Here is a 22376-nt window from a genome sequence, read left to right on the forward strand (position 1 = left end):
CACTGCTATTTTGCATGCTCAGGACATTTTTCATTCTTCTAAGATATAAAAAGTTCAAAAATCTCCTTACTGACTTTGTACATTTCCTAACGCATTACTCGGCCTGGGCTATCTCACTTACCCATAAACTCTTCGGCAATTGCAGCAGGCATTTGCACACACACCACTGATTTGTAGCATGGATCTTTTGGGTTAAGTCTACCAATTGAGAGGTCTATGCCACACTGTCACTGCTGAGAGGAAAAACCCCTTTCTTGCTGTTAAATTGGTTTGGGCAACTGCCAGGGCCCAACTTAAATGCAACCAGACAGCACACGTTGCACTGCCCAATAGTATTGCTCTGCGTTGCACGAAGTGCCAGCTGAGCGCTAGTTCAGACGTCTCTACAGAAGAACTTACCTGAGGTGACCTACAGTCGTTCGGCTAGCACGTACGCAGGACCGAACTGGCAAGTAAAGTGGTCACTCAAACTTTCACCATCACTTTTTGCAGAGACCATGCTCATTAACCAGATGAACGGCTTCACTGATCAGATGAATAGTTAAGACTCTGCGTGTGTCTCCCTTGTGCTATATTTCTATACAATCTGAAATAAAAGTTTAAATCTAAAATTGATCCAGCTTCCTAGTCCTGTATATTATGAATTCTCTTTATTTTTGCCACCTGTCATATTTTGCCAAAATTAACAAGAGCTAAAGTGGGAAAAACACACAAGAAAGCAGGCACTGAGCCAACATTTAATAACGCTAACTGAAAGGAGGACAAAGGCAATACCCACAGCGTTGCACCATTTGGCATCGTCCATCAGTTCTTTGCAGGATGTCGGACTGTGGAAGGATGCTGAGCACAATTAGGGAGAAAAGGAGAACAAGGCAGAGCTTTGACAGTTCACCTCTGGCTAAAAGAGAGAGCATTTGAAATCTGAAATCACTGAAATTTTTTTTTTTCCTTAAAGGAACATTGTAAATTATACTGACTGACCTTTTCAAACACTCCAGATGAGGGGGGGAAAGCACACAGAGGGCACATGTTTTCTTCCGCACTCTACTTGTGGGATACATCCTACTCATTTTAGTGAAAACCCAACTTTCTAAGCAGAACTTGGGGGAAGTCTGCGGATGTTCAGTAGCCTAAAACAGTTGGGTAGTAAGTGCATTTTTTTCTTAGTAAAGAACTGACCTTGAATCGTGAAGCGAGTCATTCTTCTCTTACACCGACGGTCTTCTCCTGTCCAAAGCAAAAGAGAGCAACAAGCACACACATGCGTGTGCCTGCGTGTGCTTCTGCGACTGAGCCAGCAAGAAAGGGAAGAGTGCTTAAGTTCATGCACATTTTTATTGAGTAGTAATATAAAATGCTTCTTTCATTGTTACAAGTGCATGCTTTGATTGCCAACATTTCGAAGTCAAATTACAAAGGCAAGGCTGTAGGCTGTAGTGAATTACTTGGGCACTTATACAATTGTTAAAAAATATCAATGGACTGTTTTGTTTTGTTTCTTTTTCTTTTTTAGAATGAACCAGTTGAAACCCGTAACTGATATACAAAGGGAAAAAAGTGAAAAAATTACACATTTTGTGGCACATGACAGAACAGAACAAAATGACTAAACCATTATGACATTAACAGTTATCATGCATTTAGAATTTCACATGTAACTACAAACTTATTTAAATTTCACAAGGTTTGCTAAACATGCTACCCATCTATATGTGCACTGACAAGCTTATGTTAAAAACTTTAAGAATACTTTCCCCTTAGATTTTTCAAAGCTTTTTTTTGATTACAAAATTTCAAAGGCATTAAGCATTTTTTTTTAAGAGAATATAAAGTACGCCAGTATACATACATTTCCAGTATAAGTCAGACCACTAAGCGCATTACAGTCCCATACAGGCCTATACAGCCATTTTTTTCTTAAAAAACATGCATAGGCAGATTTTTACAGAATATAGATGCTTTTCACTGCACTTAATATGGTGTCTTGTTCACTATACTTAAAAATGCACCACTCATAAATATTTAAATTCAGCAAGCCACAACCAAGACTTGATTTACCAAAAAAACCCAGAAAACCCCCGAAACCAAACCCCCCTAAATATAAACAGCAAAAAAAGATAAATGTCATCATTATTCCAGTTTTTTTTTTTAAAACAAAGAAAAGTATAATTGCTGCCAAATTAGTAAGATAAGTGTTATATTTAAAGAAGGGCATTGAAGCACACTAAAGAAACCTGAGGTAAGCATAATCTGTACAAAATTAAACTGTCTCTCTCTCTCTCTCTCTCACTCTCTCTCTCTTTTTTTTTTGGCATTTTAAACAAATTTCCAACATTCTTTTTTTTTTCTCTATATTTTTAAAGACTGCCTAATTTACGTCATAGCCATTGTCTGACAAGAGTAGCAAAACATTATCAATAAATAGTCCTTATTTAGTTTGTACATTTTGTTAAAAATGTTTCGATGTTGTCCATGTTTAGTGCTGCAACTGTAAACGTACAATAGTTAGTAAGAAATTAAACAAAGTTTTCATGTCCAGTAACATAATAAAAGGCCTTTCAGTAACATATCTAGACGTTCCCAATGCAGTAGGAAAACATGTTCATTCCCCTAACTTTGCAGTATATACCAGCATGAGCTTTCATTTTTCTACAAGCGTTTTAAAGGCATATCCAAAGGAGGTGTCTCTCCCCCACCCCCCCTCCCACCAAATTAAAGTTGACGATCTCTTCGTAGATGATTTTTGTAAACTGAATCCAACACCTGGCCCCCAGAGCAAGTAAGCTATTATCAGAGGCAAGAACATCCCACTGCTGATGTGCAGCAACCCCATCGTGCCCTGCAGCTCAACCCCCCTCCCAGACAGTGGTCACTGAATATTGCTGCTATTACTGCCGTTGCTGTCCGTGCCATTAGTCTCTGTGGAGATTGCCTTGTTGATGGAGTTAAGGTTGGCATCGGATGGCACGTCTCTGCGCGGAGGCATTCGCTCATTAATTCGATCTAAGCCTTTGGCCTCTTCGAAGCTAGTGATCTTATGCTGGGGTGAAAATCCTTTGATAGCTAAATAAAGGATTATTAAAAAGTAAAATTAGCAAGGTAAAACTCTCGGCAGCTTTTCCCCCAACTTAGCAATGAGTGCGAAAGTCCTTCTTTGCGAAGGCGGCAATGAGAAGATCTGACAACATGACCGACTCCTTACCGTACTCAGAAAGAGCTGGGGGTTAACCACCACCGCCTCTTGCAACACAACTATTTTTTTCAACAAGATCAACTTCCGATATTTTGTTGTCCACTGGGGTTCAGCTTAAAACGCTAAGAAGCTGACATGAAACTACAGTTTGCAATTGGGAACCATGCTTAGGGCACAGCCATGAGCCGGGGAGTTAGCATTTGTCATCATCACTTACAGCCTTAAAGACATCGTGCCTTGCCGTAACATCCTTAATCAGGCAAAACTGCCATTTGACTTTCAAAGACCAGGGGAAAAAGTGCTGGCCAGTTACAGATGGTGATGATGCGGTGAGGCCAGTTTGCGGGATATACATTAAAGCTATGGGAGATCTGGGGCCACCCTACAACAGGTTGCCTTATGTTCTCAACACAGGCGAGCTGCTTGTTGATCGCTCGGGGCAGTTACCCTCCCCAACACGTCCCTGGACTTCTAGAAAGCAGCTTGAGTCAAACAGCGGTACTGCCGTGCAACATGGACCAGGGATATCATCATTTTGGCACATTTGTACAATTTAACTTTGGAAACGCACTGACAAAGGACCAAAGTTCCAACTGAACCTGAGGAGTTTCGATCTGCCCTTCAGCAGCGACGTTGACGAGGCCACACCGACCTCAGAAGGCAGCCACAGGCTGAGGAATGTATTTGTAGAGTGTGACTTTTATTTTATTTTCTTTTTTTCTCTCTTTAATTGAAGAGTTGAAGATCTTTAGATTTAAAGCAAAGGAGAAAAAAGCACCGTAGGCAAACAGCAGGTCACAGCTCCGTAGATAATTTGTCATAGCCTTCTGTGTGTTTTTCTCTTATCTGTGCCAAATCAATGCACTGCACTTCCAGAACTGGCGCTTTTGCTATGCCTCTATCTTAACATGCCATAGAGCAGAAATGGTGTGTTAGTACCAGGAAATTGCAAACTCCCTGAGGAGAAAATGGTAGGGGAGTTTCAAAGATCAAATTCAATATTCCTTCTGTCCCTTTATCTTCTCTTTACCCCAAAGTACTCCTGCTTTCCCTCCAATATGCAGTCCCGATTCTGGACAAGCTGGTAACTTCTGTTAAAAAGAACAGTGAACGAACCCGAGAACATCCCTGGTACCAATCTACCATTCCTTGCGTTTTCGGGGGGGAGCGAGAAAAGCGTTTTTATGCTGATATTTTTGCCAACCATTCCTGTGAAAACGGATATATCCTGTTTGCCTCAGGATTTAGTTCCTTAGCCAGTTTCACAAACATTATATTGGAACTTTGTGAAGTGCATGGGTTTTAACACGTTATTATACTTCCACTCAGAAAAACAACAACAACATAATGGTGATTAGTCAAGTGAGCAGGGATGGAGCAGTGAAAACAGAACGGACCCTGCAGTGAGTTTTTTCAAGGTTGGGTTTTTTTTTTTTACTTTATCTTCTACCACAAAAATGAAGATGTCTAACAAGCACCCAGGCCAATCCCTTAAAGCAATAGTTTAACGGATAGCCGTGTTGAAGCTGAAACACTTGCTGTGTCCTGGGGCTTGCCAGTAGCACGGCCCAGTTGTATCATCAGGCCCTGAATCAAACTGCAGAGGGACAATTGGGAAAGGACGAAACATTTTCTCCAACTTTAGCTTCGTCTACGTAGACTAGTCGTTAACGACTACGGTTACGGTGTCTGGCTAGCGAGGATGGCAAATCAAGAATTAACTTGAAGGGCGCATGTTGCTGGAATGGGGGCACGTTCAATCGATTGTGTTTCAAGCAGACATGTTATCGTCTGTAATACTGAGGAAGGTGCTCTGCTGTAGTTGCTGGTCAGACAACGAGTATTAGCAGTTTACATTGAGAGTATACTAAAACACAACACATAGTCACAGAAAATCACAGAAAACAGCCAAACTGTCAACGAGAATGCACACTGCAGATTAGAGATTGCCGATAGGAATAGATAATTCCAACATAAATAGCAGCTTACTCACTGCTATTTAGAAAGCAGTTGTATTTTCTCTTACTTGTTTGTTCTGTAATTTTATTCACTGCTTTACAAAAATAAAAAACAAATTCAACTGGCCAAAAGGGCACATCTTACCAACGGACAGCAATCATCAGATTTTTTTTTAACTAAAAAAAAATACCCACAGAAAATTTAAGAGGGGCAAGAACAAAATACAACTGAAGAATTTTGTTTTAAAGGGGAATTCTGAAAATTCTTCTTCCAAAACTTTATAATGCTGAATGAATATTGTGCATCTACATTGCAATACGTGATTACTTAGGTTTTAACTGTAGCGTTAAAAATTGCTTAAGGGTTAAATTAGAGGTCTGTCAAAGCACCATAGTTTTCAATACTAAACTTTCAGAAATCTTCCGAGGCAGCCAGTCACTTTATATTTGTAGCTAAAATGGTGCTGATGTTAATGGTTGCTCTAATGTAAATATCCAGTGTGTAAACTGCCACTACCAAAAGAAGCAGACGTCCTGCAGACAAATGTCTCATGTTGTTTTACTTTTAAACAGAAACAGAAACATGCTGAACTGTAACAAAAGACCAATAAAAATTTTTTACTAGTGACCTAAAAGAAAGGAAACAAACTGAAGCAAAAAAGAAAAAGGGGAAAAAAACCCAACAAAAAGAGAGAATATTTATAAAAAGCTGTGTGTTTTCCTCGACCAGAGATTGCTGGGGATGGTTTGAGGTGGAGACAAGACCCAGCCTCCAGTGCAAAGCTTTTGAGCTATGTGTCACAGAGCCTTTATGAGCTGCTGCCGAGTTATGTCCCATGAAATCCAAGTCCCCTGATCTCCTCTTGTGGCACTACTCAGTGCTTAGTTCAACATACAGCAATTCCAACATGATTGTAACTTTCAGAAAGAAAAAAACCACAACAGCAGCAACGGAAAAAAAAACGAAAAAGCATTTTCCCCTTTAAAGCAATTACATTTTGGTTAATACCGAGCCACGATTGTTAGCCCAACACCCACACAATCTGTACAAGCTACAGCAAAATGAATACACCCAGCAGAGCCCTTATCTGTTGTGGCACCAACAGAAAGGGGACTGGCCAATTTACCTTCATCAGCCTCAATAGCCTCAACAGTAGCTGAAGAGAAGAAAGGGGTAGCAAAACGAATGAGAAAAATGAGCAGAGGATTTTAACTCTAAGAACAAGTCAGTGAATAGCAAAGGAGCTACAACACTAATGTTACTGTAAGTGCTGGATTTTGGCAAAACAGACACACAGAGAAATGCTTACACAAAAACAATAACTGGCAGATTGAATTAAGCCATAGTTTGTTTTGAAGCAGAAGTTTCACAAAATGAAAGTTTTTAAAGACACATTTGAGTAGTTTTCTTTTGACTCAAAAGAACTACAAAATGAAAATGTCTTCCATATTGCACATCTGACCCGAAAAGGTCATTGTATAATTCTCCCAGTTTTGAATAACAGCAGTCTGATTTCCCCTGTCAAAAGAGAATGAAAAATGGCATAAAGCCATCACACAAAATTCATACCACTTACGATGTCAGCTTGAAAAGTATTAGCTGCCAGTACAAGGCAAAAGAGCCACATATACAACTTCTCAGAATGATTTTTTTTCTCTCTCCTGACTAAAAGAAGCCTCCCCACAACATGGGACAGAGTTTGCTCAGACAGCTTTGCCTTTGCTTGCAATCTCGCCCAGTCTGCTCTATCTGTAAGTGTCCTTTTTGTCAACCCAATGTCTGAAAACAGCATTCTTCTAATATTTTATTTAAATCAATGGACATAGATACAAGACTGAAAGCTGTTGGACCTCCAAAATTGTGAAGCCTGGTCAGAGAGAGAAAAGTTTGTAACGGGGAGGTTGCTGCAGTGTTATGAATACCATGTTACCACTGTTTTGAAACCATTCATTGTTCTTAAAGACATAATTTCATCTGAATGCTACCCATCAGCTTTGGCATGAATTTGTTTCTACAGTCAGAGATTTAGAAGCTGATGCAAATCAGCAAATGCAATCCAATATAGCAATGGTACAGCTCAAACATTTAAAAAGAAATTTCAATTTTCAAGAACTTCTCTGGTTTAGAGGATAGCTCAAGAAGCCAAGTTTTTAGGAATTCCTCTCTTCTTTTTTGTCTTATTTTCCCCTATGTAAAAGCTTTTTTCGTCCTCCATAAAACCCAAATAATTTTTTTTTGTAGTTAGGATGTTAAATGTAGATTGAGATTAATACTAAAATATGTATACTATTATCTTGCTGCATGGGGAAATGAGAGGAGCTAACCCGCATGCACCAAGGTAAGCCTATGCCTCTCAAGCTACAGAGCAAGAGAGATGGCAAAAATCAAGGAATGAAACCAATGCAAACTTAAAAGAAAAGGAAACACGATAACTAGGATGAGAAATTAAAATGAATAACCAGATCCAAACCAGCACTGACACATTAGAGGGGAAAAAAAAAAAAAAAAAGATACGACTAAAACGTATACTTCCACAACAGAACATACTACTACTACTTTCTGTTGATACATACGGTAACATGAATGTGTGCTGAACAGAAACAATCTAAACTTCAGATTATTCGGTGAATGGGGTACTACGTGTTAACTAATACAGAACCTTGTGTATAGTAATGTTTTACTAAGCCAGAATACTGCAGTATGAGGAGATTTTCCTTTTAGCCATTATAACAAGAATTTTAGGCAATTTTCTCAAATTCATTTCAATTCCTAATATTTTGCCAGGGCAACAATAGCAGTTTCCTTGGACCAAATTTTCTGACAAACATAAAGCAACTATATGGAGAAAAGCCTAAGTGAAGATCACAACCCCATTAAGGAAGGCATCCCGTGGAATCATATTGCAGCATTTTCAAAGCAGAACGTTACTATGTCCGTAACACACAAGTCATCAAAAAGAAAAAAGGGAAGCGAAAAAAGGGGAAAAGAAGGTTTACCACTGTATACCTGAATCTTCTACGTAAAAGACACAGTAAAGGGAAAAATACAGAGAAAGAATGCTCCAGGAAGGAAATAGGAAAACAAGAGGCTGAGACTGTGTTAAGGTTATAAAGCATTTCTATTTCTTACATCTACTGCCAACAGAACCTCAATAAGCAAGAGACATTCTTGTGTGCCTGCAATATACTCTACAGCAATACACACAGAAAAAAAGGAGAGCTTACAGCAGTAAATTAAATACTTTACAGCTCCTTATTCCAAAAGGAATATTTCATCAAAGGCAGCCCTACTATAGACTTACAGATTTCCTGTAACAAGAAGCACTTGGTATAAAACTGAACTGACAATCTGTATTGTGTTTGTGTACAAGGCAAACGCGGTGTTTGTAAGAGCCACCCTTCGCTTGGGCTTGAATCAGGGCGATATTGTTCTCATGCTGTCACCTAGAATTGCTAGGAGAGAAAATCTAATTCTAGAGCTATTTTCCGTTGGTGGTTCTCTATGAGGAAGAACAAATCAGATAAAATCAGAGTTTGAGTGTCATTATCTAAGCGGAACCTTCAGTACTCTGTGTATCAAAGGCTGCTCTTAAAAAAAACCAACCAAAAAGATGCTGTAAACTGTGGAAAGAGAGCACTTCACATGCAATGTTGATCTACCATTCTGAACAGTTGATTTTCAGGGACTTTTTTTCCCCCCTCTTTCTTTGAAAATTAGTGGTACGTAGTAAGTCTTGACAAGTGGCCTTACATGAACTGCTCACAAATGCTCCAGTACAACAAACCGCCTGTTTTATTCTGTCCTTTATTTTTTTCTGAGAAGACTGCGGTTACTTTTCTTGGGTTCTGCAGTTGAAAACCAATTGTTTTTTTTACACATAATGACACACACAGGCAAACATGCTTACCGCTTTGCAGTGTTTGTTTTCCTCCAGAGAGCACACCACTGGGCAGCATTCCTGTTGGAGTCAAACCCTTCAGCGTCAGCACACTTTCACTCTCTTCTCTGCAGAAGGAAAAAAAAACCCGTAAGTAAATAATTGTCTTTTTTTTTTTTTTTAAACACAGAACACGTTTTAGACACCTTAACCAAATCATCGCAGGGCAGGTGTAGCTTATCTCCAATCTCCTTACCAGGATAGACTCAATCCGGTGATAACACCAGCACCAGCGCAGTTTCCTCACTGCTATGTCAGTGGTCCACCTTTGCACCACACCATACATAGACTCCCACCTATAGTGAACACTATAACCTGCATCTATGAAACAACGTATGACATACGTTTGAATATATATATGTAAAACCACAAACTTGGTAGGAGGAGGACTAAAGGAGCAGTTATTGCCAACAATACATTTAAGTGTCTTACACCATGTGGTCCAAAATCACCTTAAATTGTTGTTTTGCTTTTGTCTACACTAGCAGTCAGGTGCATGAATTATTAATGTTCATCAACCACTTAAAAAAAAGCAGCTAAAAGCTCATTAAAATAATATGCACTGCCACCCTTACTAGGACTGTTCTTAATAGTTTTGTATGCCAAAAACGGTACTGGATTCAAGAAGAATGTTGTAGGAAACCTAAATATGTTTTGCCGGTCTTCAAATACATATAGTTTTTAATATATGGCAAGAGGAATACAACAGCTCTATCCAGACAAGCCATTAAATACAGCTTTCTGCAAGCACTGTAATGCTGTCTGTGATGACATACTTTCTCAGAAAATTGACCCCAATTCTTTAAGAGAAACCTATTTTGAAGTGCTTTACTTTGAAATATATAATGACATTAAGCTGGAGGAAGCAAGCACGAAGACAGAATTTAGTTCCACGTTCACTTGAGGATAATGTGGTTTTGTCTATCAAAACTGTCTCTCGGCAATTCTACTACTTGCAATTTTCTTTAGACCTACGTGCCCTGAATTACTCATATATTTCAAACAACTCCTGTTTACCTACTACTTATACTCTTCAAGTTCTATTTTTAGCCTGAAAATTATTCTCCTTGTACACACTTTTGTGTAATAGTAAAAATCAAATTGTGACCATTTTCCTTGCAAGTTTCCTAAGCAATTAGAACTAATGCAACAGCCAAATATTTCCAGAATTAACACAGTGTTTTCACCATCAAGAGTTACACACCAAAGTTTTTGCTTTCTCTCAATTATTTGCCTCTGCAAACAAATGCATAATCTGCACTTTCAATTCAGTCCACTTCATCTCCTTTTTTTTTTTTTTTAATTAAACCACAGTGGCACTTTTAGCTTCACCTTTGTAGGATAAGTTTATTCACTGTATTTTTATTATCTTTAAACTGCATATTCCCAAGAAACCTCCGTATCACAAATTTTGAGATTTTTTAGCCTTCGGTGTTCCTTATTTTCTATTTGATGTCCTTTACTTCCATTTTAAAAAAAGGAAAATAAACTGATTAAATATTTTATTATTAAACTGTCTTTTTCTCAACCCACGAGTTTTCTCACTTTCACTCTTCTGATTCTCTCCCCCATCCCACCGGGGGGGTGTGGGGGGAGTGAGCGAGAGGCTGTGTGGTGCTCAGCTGCCAGCTGGGGTTAAACCACAACAACCTCCCTCCTGTCTAAATATATCCAAAGAAAAGTCAGACTTGAGAAACAAAGTCGGAGAGAGGCTACGACAGGGAATCGTGAGGTCTTTCACTGAGCTTAAGCCAATCTTTCTATGATGGCTATTCTCAGCAAAGCTCATTTCAGCTTTGAAACTCAATACAACACTATTTTGATATCTAATTTTGAGACTAAAGTGGCTGAAATGATCTCAGTTTTACATTCAGGTTACATCCTCGAGGAAAGCGGCCACTCCAGCTCAGAGAAGAGATGGTCAGCTAAGTCCTTTGAAGGTGGTCAGATCAGGTGCTGATCATTCGGAAACGCTTTTCAAAAATTAGTGAAATAAATGGCATCAAACAGCAATGACTCAAACAGGAACTTCAAAGGTTTCTGAAATAGGTTGGTTTAGATGATGGTGCCACCGCAGTCTTTGCGGGGTTACAGACAATTATCAGACACTCGTGTGTTACATGTGGATTGTGCTGGCAAGACAGAAAAAATAAGCCAGGCTTTTCTATAGGAACAGTATTTGCAAGATTAACCTCACGTAAATTTTGCTGTCTAGAAGCCTGGCATCTAGCTGAGGAGAATCAAAAGAGAATCTTCCCACCAAAAGAGAAGAGGTACTCCGGGGGGGGGGGGGAAGGAGGGGGGGGGGGAAACGTCACTCATCCCCCGGAAGACTGGTCAGCAAAACTGCCCATTGGAGGTACCTGTTTATTTGCTGACTACGCCTCTGACCACAGTAAGGATGCGCTGTATTTGCTGGTTAAAGCTAAGGGAGAACAAACATACTCTTCATCTTCAGTCCTTCTGCAAAGTTTTAAAATCCATCAGTAACCAAGAACTGTAAAAGGCTCAGCAGCTTCAGTGAGTGAACCACTGGCTTCTCCTCTACCAGATACAGTCCATTCTGGTCTTCTGGAGATGTTGGGATGCACATGGTAGGGGTAAAAAATTGCCTCACGAACAACTCTGAGATGAATTTGACCGCTTTCCAGGGAACGATCAAGACTGATTTCCATCAGTCCCTCAAAATGTTGATTTTCATGAAATAATTTAAGAGGGCTCAAAGTTTCAAATGGTGCTAAAACCCTAAGCTATGAGGCTTACGCATATCACTTTAAACAGGGCACACGCAAGAATTACGCTGTACCTTTCTTCCACCCCTGAAACCAGTGGAAGGCTCCTGCCCCACAGTTCCCTTTGAAAAAGTCTTTGACATATAGGTGATGTCAATCATCTGCAAGTTATCAAAACCCAAATATATATCAGCTGAGCATCCAATTTCAGGCCTTTCTGTACATTTAACTCCAGGTTTCTGTTAAATTAATCCTGTATTTCAAAAGGTGCTCTGCAACAAAATACAGCGGATCCAGAAGCTGCAGTTCAAGGCTGTGGGAGAAAGCCAGGTTTCCCAAACTTTGTTTGCTCAACTATCATCAGAGAAAAATAGCCATGCTGTTTTATGAAGGTGGTGGCAACGTCAGCTCCAGGCTCTCTGCCAGACTTGGTACAGGGGAGCAGGTGGAAACATTTGATTGCTCCTCCGTCTTGTTTAGGGAAAAGGCACGATGCCAACTTTTCTTTTTTTACGGGTACTGCTTTGAAGTAGCTTGTGCATCACTAGTAATTCACATATAACACTTTGGGAACCCCAGGTACAAAGTCCTCCATCTCAGTATGCTACTTAAAGCTGTGCTGCTGCAATCTGCAACATGTGGGTCAACTGGTGTGTCCGTGCAAAGCTGCACTGACAACCTGCCCACTGCTTGCACGCTGCAGAAGAGTCTCAAATCAAGCAAGTTTCAGAGTTTCATCTGAAATTGAATGTATTCAAGTAACTTTTTATCTCCTTTTTTTATACCAATCGTACAATCATACCAATATATTTTTTAAAAATGCCTTGATTTTGCACTAACCATAATAGCCATAAACTGACTACAGCAGAGCAACATACAATTTCCTGAAAAAAAAAAAAATCCCTCTGCTGAAAGGGAGGGAGAACTGTACTTTCTATATTTAGAATTCAGCACATCACAGTACAGCATGTTTTCTCTTCTGCTCAGAGACATCAAATGGAGAGTTCTAAACATTGGGTAGCAATTAGCTACTCACGTTCGTGTGTTTGGGGGGGTGCAGCCCAAGGTAACGAGCTGCTGTTGTCTGCACAATGATTTCCTGGATTTTTAGTTAAATGACCCTAATGCTTTCATCTTCAATCATCTTTACTCACGGCTATAGCAACAATTGTGGGTGACAAAATGGGACAGTTGGCTTCCTTTTTAATGAGACATGATGTGGCACATACCCTTTCTCCACAGTTAACTCTTGCCTCACAGTGGCTAAGAGTTAATTAGTACACCTGGTGAGCAAAAGTCTTTAAAAAAAGGGTAATTGCAATTTTCGTTGCTGATGTCTTTTATTTGTTTGTCTGTTTTACATTCAGCAAAAGCCCTGAGGAAGAAGATTTATTCAGAGCTATAATAAACAGCAATATTGTATAAATAAAACAATCTTTAAAAGGTTCCAGTAAAACTCAGTTGGGTGGTATATTAAAATAGCAAATTTGCTGTTTGATTAACAGCAGAGTGCTCTAAGTAATCATTCAAAGATGTCCTTTAACATTAAAAAGATCTGAAACAGCAAAAAACCTTACCTTAACACTGAGAAAACTCTAGCCATTTTTCCTATTGCTCTTATCTTGTTCCTTATAACCTCCTTTCGAGCAGCAGCTGTTGCTCCTAGGGAAAATACATTTAAAACAGTTACAGGGGTTTGTAAACAATACATCCCTATTCTGAACTCTAAATACAAGAAACACCATATTAATGCCACGGTTTGCCAAACAAAGCCACATTTGTAGTCAAAACTGAAACTACTACTTTTTTGTTATTTACAGCTCAAGGCTGGTCACTTTTGAACAATCTAGTTATTAGTATCTTTAGAGATGTGATCCTTTTCCTGCTACACATTAAAGCTGCATGTTTTTCCATCAATGTATACTAATTTTCCATTTCAAAAACATTTTCAGAGACCACACTCTTTAAAAAACAAGTTTCTTAGAAAATAGTCAAAATGCCAGAAAGATATTCAACATGAACAGTGCCCAAACCATTAAAAAAAAAGAGCTAAAAGAAAAGTTAAACAACAATGGAGTTAAAATCTATTTCACGATCTTATCATTTTAAGTGAAAAACAATCACTTTTCACTTAATTTTCTAAAAAAAGTGATTGGGTTAAGCTTAAGGCCAAGAGGGTCCAGTCAGGGTTTTCCCACCCCTAGTTAAAAAGTATTTAAATGGTTATAAAACCTAAAGGCAGAGTCCTGAAAACCAGCATGAAATGGTAGGGATTGTGTCGGTTGGCAGTGGTTAAGAGAGTTCCATAGATGCAACTTTATTCTCATCATTGCTATGGCCTGCTCAAAATTACAATTACTTTGAAATTTGTGAACTCACACAATAATCTGCCTTAAAAAAAAAATGCTGGAACAGAGACTACAGTTTGGCTAAGTTTGCATGTGTACTTGTTACTTAGATATCATCAAAACCTAGAATATTATCTGTGCATCCAAGAGAGAACCACCTGAATGAGAAAAGCAAATAGTACTAAGTTATCAGAATGAGGAATTTCTTTTAATAAGGACCCCCCACGTCTCCAAGAAAACGCCATGTTATACTAAGTAAACCAGTCTCACTTAATTATCATAACCACATACACCATGAAGATTTCTCCCAAGGGTTTCTGAACGAAAGGTAACCTTGGCTCGTATGGATGCTGCCTGGCAACTCCTGCCTCGGAGGTTCAAAAGCGCAACCTGAAAAGCACTACGTCAAGGTAACGCTTCCTTCTTTGCTGCTCCAGAATTCAAGGACAAAAATGAAAATTTCTCTTTTCAATTCCTAGCAAATCGATCCATTTTATAAAGTGGAGTCCATCATGGAAGCTAAAATAGCAGAAAGGGCCAAAAATGAGGGAGTTGGTTATGGCAGCCGAGGGGACAGCCCCGGGGAGGCGAGGCAGCGGACCCAGGTGTTGCCGAATGTGGGTGATGGATGCAAGAGGTGAAAAGCCGCAGAAGACAGCCACAAGGCCTTGCCGTGCAGACCTTCCTTCGCTGTATTGTGAGCGCAAAGTGACTTCAGCCAAACAGGCTCATAATGAAATGCTGAACTCAACAGCAAAAGTCCCATCTGCTTCGGCGGCGCCAGCGTTTCACAGGCTGCTCCTCCTCCGTGTGGTCCCAGCTGCTCCGGGCAGTGCTGGAGAGGTCCAGCGCTGCCACGCAGGAGATTTGCTGGGTACTCCTCAGAGCCGACTCTGCGATAATTCTCAGTTTCAGTTTTCTCCACGCATCTCTGCTGATGGCAGCCCCATGGCTCTGCTATCAGGCACTGTCACCTTTCCTACTGCAGATTTCTCAATTACAATTAAACTCTAACAGTTTGAGACTACAGCTGGAAACGCAAGCATTGCTTCATGTTATTACTAGATGACTAGGTGGCCTGGCTGATACCCTGACATTTTAGAAAAGGTGAAAAGGATGTACAATTTTTTTTCCTGCGCTTGAATTTCAAAACAAGTAGCCATCCTTTGCAAAAAAACTTTCAAAACTGAAAATAAACTCGACTCACAAATCCTAGAGCTGTTCAAAAGAAAGCTAAGCAACCACAGGAACAAACATCACAGATAACGACATAAAAACTCAGGATGAATCTCACTGCAACTTTTAACGTTGTGGTCAAGATCAAGTTTAACCCCAAACAGTGCAAGGGGTGAGTTTGATGAAGTGGGAGCTCGATAGCCATGAACAGGGAATCCTGCAGAGCTGCTTGTGGGGTCGTGTGTCCCTGACCAGCCCGTGTACAAACGGGTCCACACGAGCCACCCTCCTGTGTGCCCACAGCTATTACAATCTGCGTGCTCAAATGTTGATAACTGTATGCTTACGTACTGGGATATGTTCGTACATCTGCTGAGGAGCGTAAACTAGATGTCTTACAATCACGCATGCTACTTTTGCATGCATCCATCTTTTGGGGCAGCTATTAAATGCATGATTTCCAGGCATTTCTAACTGTCCTCCTAGGCTGTCTTGAAATTATGAGCCCGCATCTTGAAGTTCAAACTGAAAGAAACTATGCTTAGAATGATGGCTTTCATATCTCCCACATATAAAGATAAAAATATACAGAAAAGATATAAAAAATATAAAGATATAAAGTCTTAGGCATAAATGTCTAATTCTAGACAATAAAGAGTGTGAGAAACAGCTGTAATTCAGCTGTAACTGAATTAAATATAATATATTTGTTACAGCTTAATGAAAAATTTAAATTAAACAGCAATGACTCAGTTGGGTTCTTCAGGAAATAGAGGGGGTACAGTCCTGCCTCAGTTACTACTATCTCACTGAATTGTACTCTCAAGATATGAGACATGGTTTTCATTCTTTTTTTACCCTGAAAGCACTTAAACATAATTTGTCTTCCCCCCCCCCCAAGTTTCACTATCCCTACTTGTTTATTACAAACCCACACTGTTCTAGTAGATCTTATAAGTATATTCAACTTTTTCAGTCACTGTTTAACTTCCAGAAGAGCTGAGAACTGAAAACTGGAAATACAATTTATGACTGGAATGAAAGACAATGCCCTACACTTAAATATAAAATAAGAAGGGAAAAAAAATACTTAATCATAAAATACAACAGGCTTAAAGGGAGTATTTTGTTTCTCATCAATACACATAGAAGGTTACTAAAAAATACACTTAAAAGATTTTGGTCTCCATTGAATTTCCTAATTTGTAACAGATCTGTGAAAATGACTTAAAATATTCTCTGTTTACTAAATATTATTCCCTAACTATTTATACATAAATCTTAGACTCATATTTCAAGTGTGAATACTCCAGTTTAGTATTCTGAAATTCACTATTATTGCAAATCCTTATGAATTATTTCAGCTACATTCAAACACACACTTATGTGAAAGTAAGTCGGTCATAACCTGAGAACTGACTATGGGTAAAAGGGTTAATTTTAGCCTTTGCAAACATTGCCTGATATCTTCTTAAGTTTTTACTTTTCTTTCAATATCTAAACAAACCCTATTCGCATGAAGGAACTTAAAAAAAATATCATGAACACAGCAAAGTTTAAAATTGGAGTGGACAAATTAGTTGGGAGATAGAATAAAAGCTTTGAATCTTACTTCAGTAATTTAACAAGTTCTATTGGATTTCGGATTTGTAGCATCCAAACACAGATCTTGCAAGCTGGATATGTAGGATTTAGGTGAAATGTAATTTAGGCCTTCAGATTAGGAAGCGGAACAATGAAAAAAAAAAAAAGACTACAAACTCTGACAATATTCCGAGATGTAGGATTGAATACATGGAAAATAACACTGAGTAAAACAGCCAACCCCAAATCTCTCACTGGTATCCTAATATTTTATGTATTATCTAATTAAGCATTAAGAAAATTAAAGAAACTTAAGCCTTCCAACTTATTGAATACCTTTCTTCTGTGCATAAATGGGATCTTCTTATGAATTCCAAAGGGGGGGAAAGAAAAAGATCAGTGATGTTTGTAGAATGAAAATAAAAAAATAATACAGAATATTTGACAACATCAATGGAAACGCAATGTTTAAGTAAAGTCTGAAAAACAGAAAAGAAACAAATTAGGCAGGGAACATCCAACAGGAAAGAAACAGATTGAGAACGATGGGGAAAAGAAAACAAACACCTTTTCAGCTTAAAGACTTGTTAGTAGGTTTTGCAGGAAACCAACATGCAGGCAGAAGATCGGCAGCGAAGCTTAGCCTCAGTGTTACCACCCCTTGCACGCATACTTTCTCCTACATTACTGCAGCTGCTTTGATAAGGCTCAATCACTTCTCAAAAGCAGCCTCCCCAGTTTATCTGAGGTGTGCCTGCCTGATGACACCTCTTTTCTAAGAGGAATCAAGCCAATTCTTCCAGTTTATTCACGTCTGATATCTGAAAGAATAGCTTACCATCACAGACATGTCTGCTGCTTCTACCAAAATCTGTGCTATCTACTGCACGCATGCATTTGTTCAAATGGTCCAGCAGCTTACAGTTATCAAATCCAAACACCACCATGGTACAAGGTACTGCATTTTAAAATCAACTATGTTTGAGAGCAAGACAAGTGCAGCACTTGGTGCCCAGGCACAACTGCACCATGACGTGTTTTGGGGGCACTGGTTATCCAGTGCGCACTGCTAGGTTGGTTCAGAGGCAGAGCACACCAACGTGCCGTACTATGGCTACGAAAAATGCTTTGGGCATGGAAACAACCATACCTGGCCAAATAAATTAATGAATAAATAAATGAAAAGATCACATTAAAATGCCCCTCTGCCACCAACTCACGGAGACTAGGTATACATTGCAGCCCAACCTTGCTGGTTTGGAGGAAGAACGAACATAAACCAGTGGGAAAAACCCTCTATTTCTCTCCTAGTTAAAAATTAACTCATTGAAAAGCTAAGGCTCTCTTGTCTGCCTAGGTAGTATCATGAACACCCTTATCAAGGCACTGGTAATTGAGACTTAATGATGAGGCCTTTGCTTTTGCTCAATCAGTCTCTGTGTTGGTTGGTGCAGAGCTTGCCCCAGGTGCAGTTTATTGCACTGAAGAGCTGTGGCAAATTTCGTATGCCACTGTTCACAGCAGAACCAGGTTTTGATCGGCAGGAGATGTTTGACTTGGTAATTTTCTTTAGGCTCAGACTTCAGCACCGAACTGGGGAAGCTGTATTCCGACCGAGGAATAAATGCTGCAGCTAGCACTGTGATGGCAGCTTTTCCATGAGAAGGCTGTCAGCTACAATGTTGAAGGCAATACAAAAATTAATCCAGGGAATTTGGGAGTGTCTTTATGCCAAACCATGACAGAGATGCATACAAAGCAAGCAGTGCATTTGTGTCAAGTTGTCTATTACGTTATTGCACCCTTTTAATTAGCAGCTTAGTTTTTCAATCAAATGCATGAGGCCAGAAATGTTACTAATTAAAATAAAACAGGACTCTGACTATATGCTGGCTGGGTAGAAGTATTTGCAGCTCCTGTTGCTAAGCGATACATTTGATGCACAAACCATGCAGCACACGAGCTAACGTTCACCCAAGACATTTTTTGCTGGATCAGATTATATTGCAACCACCATAGCAAACAGGGAAGAGAAAGTACAGCAAGAGGAAACTATCAGAAGTAAGAAAACTTGACCTATCATATCCTCTCATTTTTAAAGCAAGTGAAATCAAAAGGCCAATACAGGCCAGCAGGGAGATACGGGCTAAAGAGCACTACAATTGCTTTCTCCCTATTTAGGCTTTCTCCCACTAAGCATACACAGAAACTGCCTACAACAAATTGATCAGATCCCCATGATGTGTCTCCTTAAGCAAAAAGGAGGAGGGGAAAAAAAAGGGAATACATGCTGTTCAGCATCCTGCTCATGGCTAGATGCAACATGCATGACTCAGAACTAATAGTAATAATAATGGCTCACAAGAACACCATGCAGTGAGGTCAGGCAATATTGAGGGGGCTTTTTTCTGAAGGGGGAAGTGAGAGGGGAAGACAGAGGGCAAGAAAGTGTAAGAGAAGATAACAAATGAATGATCAGTGCAAACCATAGTGATGGATCATTCTCATTACATGTGGGAACCCAGGTCAGGGCATGTTCAAACTGCAAGGAGAGAAAGGAAATCAGCAGCGAGCCCTGAAAACTACTGATGATGCAAAAATAAGCAATGATTTTAAAGAATCAATCTACCAAACAAAATGCATCTGCTGTTGCAGATATCAGGCATTTCCTTCTATGGGAAATACTGCTAAAGAAAAATGTCAGTGGATGAATAGGACTGTACTACTGCAGTCCTCCAAGGAAGCTGGACAGAAATTATTGAAGAATAGTGGAAATGTTGAACCACCACAAGACCGTCAATATACAGCCATTACAGAAACAGTTTTAAGCTGATAATCATTCCAGTCTGTTTCATCAAGAACACAAATGAAATACATCTTGTAGTTTCTCCCCCAAAAGGCAAGGCTCTAAGGAAAAAAAATAAGAAAAGTGAGGGAACTCAACTATCTCTGAGAGAACAAGGATTTTCCTTTGTTGTACAGATAATAAATCAGAACGCACCAGGAAATCATTAAAGATATCAGCCTCCATTTAAATTTAAATCAACCCTCAAATTTACTTTTACGCCTGGGTCCTTCAGAGTCTCTTCCATGTGTACGATCCCCATGAACCCACCGCTTCCAGTGGGCTGGAGGTACAAGCGTGCACCCACAGCAAGCTGCAGCACCAGCGCCACAGATCCCATTTTACAGCTCTAAGGGGATTATCCAGAAAGCAGACATGAACATATGCCAGCTCTGGTTTTAACTACACATGCTAAAGACGACGACATTTCTAGTATCTTCCTTAACATAATGTTTTACACAGAGAAAGCATTCATACAGAAAAAAATCTGAAAGCAGATTTAGACAACAGCATTAGCATTACAGTACCAGGAACGGTTTAATTATTCCTCATCTGGAAATTTTAATGCTGTTAGATATCATTATGCAGTACACACACGTGCAAGCCTGGAGGATTTCAGCCTGCCTCCCTGCTTAGACACCTGCAATGCTGCAAACTCCACGTCTGGAGAAGTGCGGCGGTAAAACTCCTGGGGAGCTGGGGGGTTCACCCTCCTTCTGGAAAAAACGCAGTAGTTGCAGAGACCTCCTGCAGCCAGAGAGGTCTGCAGCTGCCGCCCCCAAAGATCCCTAACGCCTCGTCATTTATGACTCTGCTTTTGAAAACGTGCTGCTGAACTGTAACTTAGGCATGGGAACGCTGATGCAGTAAAATTTTAGAAAAGGACTATAGGCATTGGCCTGTCTACGCTCAATGGAAGTTTATAGTACAACTGTAAAAGAAAGTACTAGGCCAATGCTGAATTAATTTAAAAATCCTTCCCATAAAGCCTTTGCTTTGGCATTGCATTCAGTGGGATTTCAGCCTGCGCTTAAGTGCTTTCTTGAGCTAAGGATTTTAAGCACATGGTTTTCTTGCTACTGTATTTAATTTGACACAGTTTTTACTCATTGTATGCCTCCATACTGTTTCACACGCTGCTTTAATTACACAGTAGCTACTTATTTGAATTTCATGAGAAAAAAATTGGGCACAATATTCAAACAGGTGTTTTCTTCTTTCCACTGATTACTGGTTTCAATAAATTCCGTCTTTGTCCCAAGTCCTGCAAGATAATTGTTCACGTCCACACTCCGCGGCGGATGCAGAACAGGGAATTCCATTTGGCTTTTCAGAGTAAAAGCAAAGCACTATCATCCATACCCTTCTTCTCTGTTGCAAAGGAAACAGTCGTCAAAACCCGTGATCTAGCTTCCTCTTCCAAAGATTAAAAATAAAGACTCTGTGAGAGCGGTTTAAATATTAATTACAACTTCATTAAATATTTGTCTTACTTGAAAGTTCTTCATTCTCCCTGTTCATTCATTCTACCTACAAGCATCTTGAGAATATTTGGTAGTGCTAGATTTTTCCAGGTTCTTTTTTAATTTTTTAATATTTCTGTTCTTTTCCTAGATTATTTTTTTTTAAACATTGAAAGTGTTCATAGTAAGAACATTAGGGATGCATGGGATTTTTTTCAGTTTTGCTCAATTGAGAAGGGACATTCTGGAGAGCTGCAATTCACTCTTGCACAGCCTAACAGAAAATAATGTCTAAGAAAATAAATTGACTTCTAAGAATCCCCAAATTGCAAGATATAAAGTATCCTTTACAGTCAAACCAACAGGTACAAGGCAACTTATTGCCATATAAACTCCAAGGCAAGTGACAATGGAAGTGACCATTCCTCTCTTCTTAGCAGAAATGTCAGGTCAGAATATTCTCTATCTGTGCTTGCATGTTTATTTTTATTGATTATATTGCTTCTTAAAGCCTTTTAGATACACAAGTGCATTAAAAGAGGCGACTAATGAAATATTTCAGGTACAAGTCTTCCAAAGTTGCAGTACTGACATTTTGGAAGGAGCTCTGCAGGAAGCTTATTTCATTGTAGGAAGATCATTTCATTGATATAATTAAACTTCCCCCGGGAATCCCTGGGATCTTATGCATAAAATCAACATCTGACCCCTTCATGACAACACAACCCAGATTTCATGGAGGGAAATACCTTGTGGTTTTGGGTTTTTTTAACCAAGAGTGAGACCAAGGAAAGGGTTAGAACAGGGTAGGAGTTCCATTAATTCTTTCCAAAGCATGCAGTAAGCAAATCCACTGGAATCTAGCACAACAGTTGCTTTCAGCGGCACAGAACTTAAACCGGACCCAGAAAATTATCCCAGGGTTAGTAAATAAACTTTTAAAGTAGTTTCAAGGCAAACAATCTCAACCAAGGGCAGGAGGCTCTTACCATCAAACCCATCTTCCTCTGTTCCCAATTCATCATCTGAGCAGATGTTCAGCACGTTTACCAGCATCTCTGTCACTAAAATGGAAAACAAATGCAAAATGTTGATATTAAGCTTCCCTCGCCTGCCAGAGAGCAAACTCTAGCTGTAGC

General features: G+C 39.4%; 1 protein-coding gene across 1 annotated transcript in view; it reads right to left on the bottom strand.

The window, feature by feature from the left end:
- Positions 1-1316: 1316 nt before the first annotated feature.
- Positions 1317-22376, bottom strand: part of PPP3CA (protein phosphatase 3, catalytic subunit, alpha isozyme) — a 130780-nt gene continuing 109720 nt past the window's right edge. Inside the window, exons 10-15 of the mRNA XM_009327079.1 lie at positions 22227-22301; positions 17266-17292; positions 13399-13483; positions 9060-9157; positions 6279-6308; positions 1317-3063 (exon numbers count right to left, since the gene is read on the bottom strand). Of these exons, the coding sequence (XP_009325354.1) occupies positions 2870-3063; positions 6279-6308; positions 9060-9157; positions 13399-13483; positions 17266-17292; positions 22227-22301 (509 nt within the window). The 3' untranslated portion in view covers positions 1317-2869. The remainder of the gene's footprint in view (positions 3064-6278; positions 6309-9059; positions 9158-13398; positions 13484-17265; positions 17293-22226; positions 22302-22376) is intronic.

The sequence above is a fragment of the Pygoscelis adeliae genome, unplaced genomic scaffold, assembly GCF_000699105.1.
Source record: "Pygoscelis adeliae isolate BGI_AS28 unplaced genomic scaffold, ASM69910v1 Scaffold87, whole genome shotgun sequence".
Classification (NCBI taxonomy): domain Eukaryota; kingdom Metazoa; phylum Chordata; class Aves; order Sphenisciformes; family Spheniscidae; genus Pygoscelis; species Pygoscelis adeliae.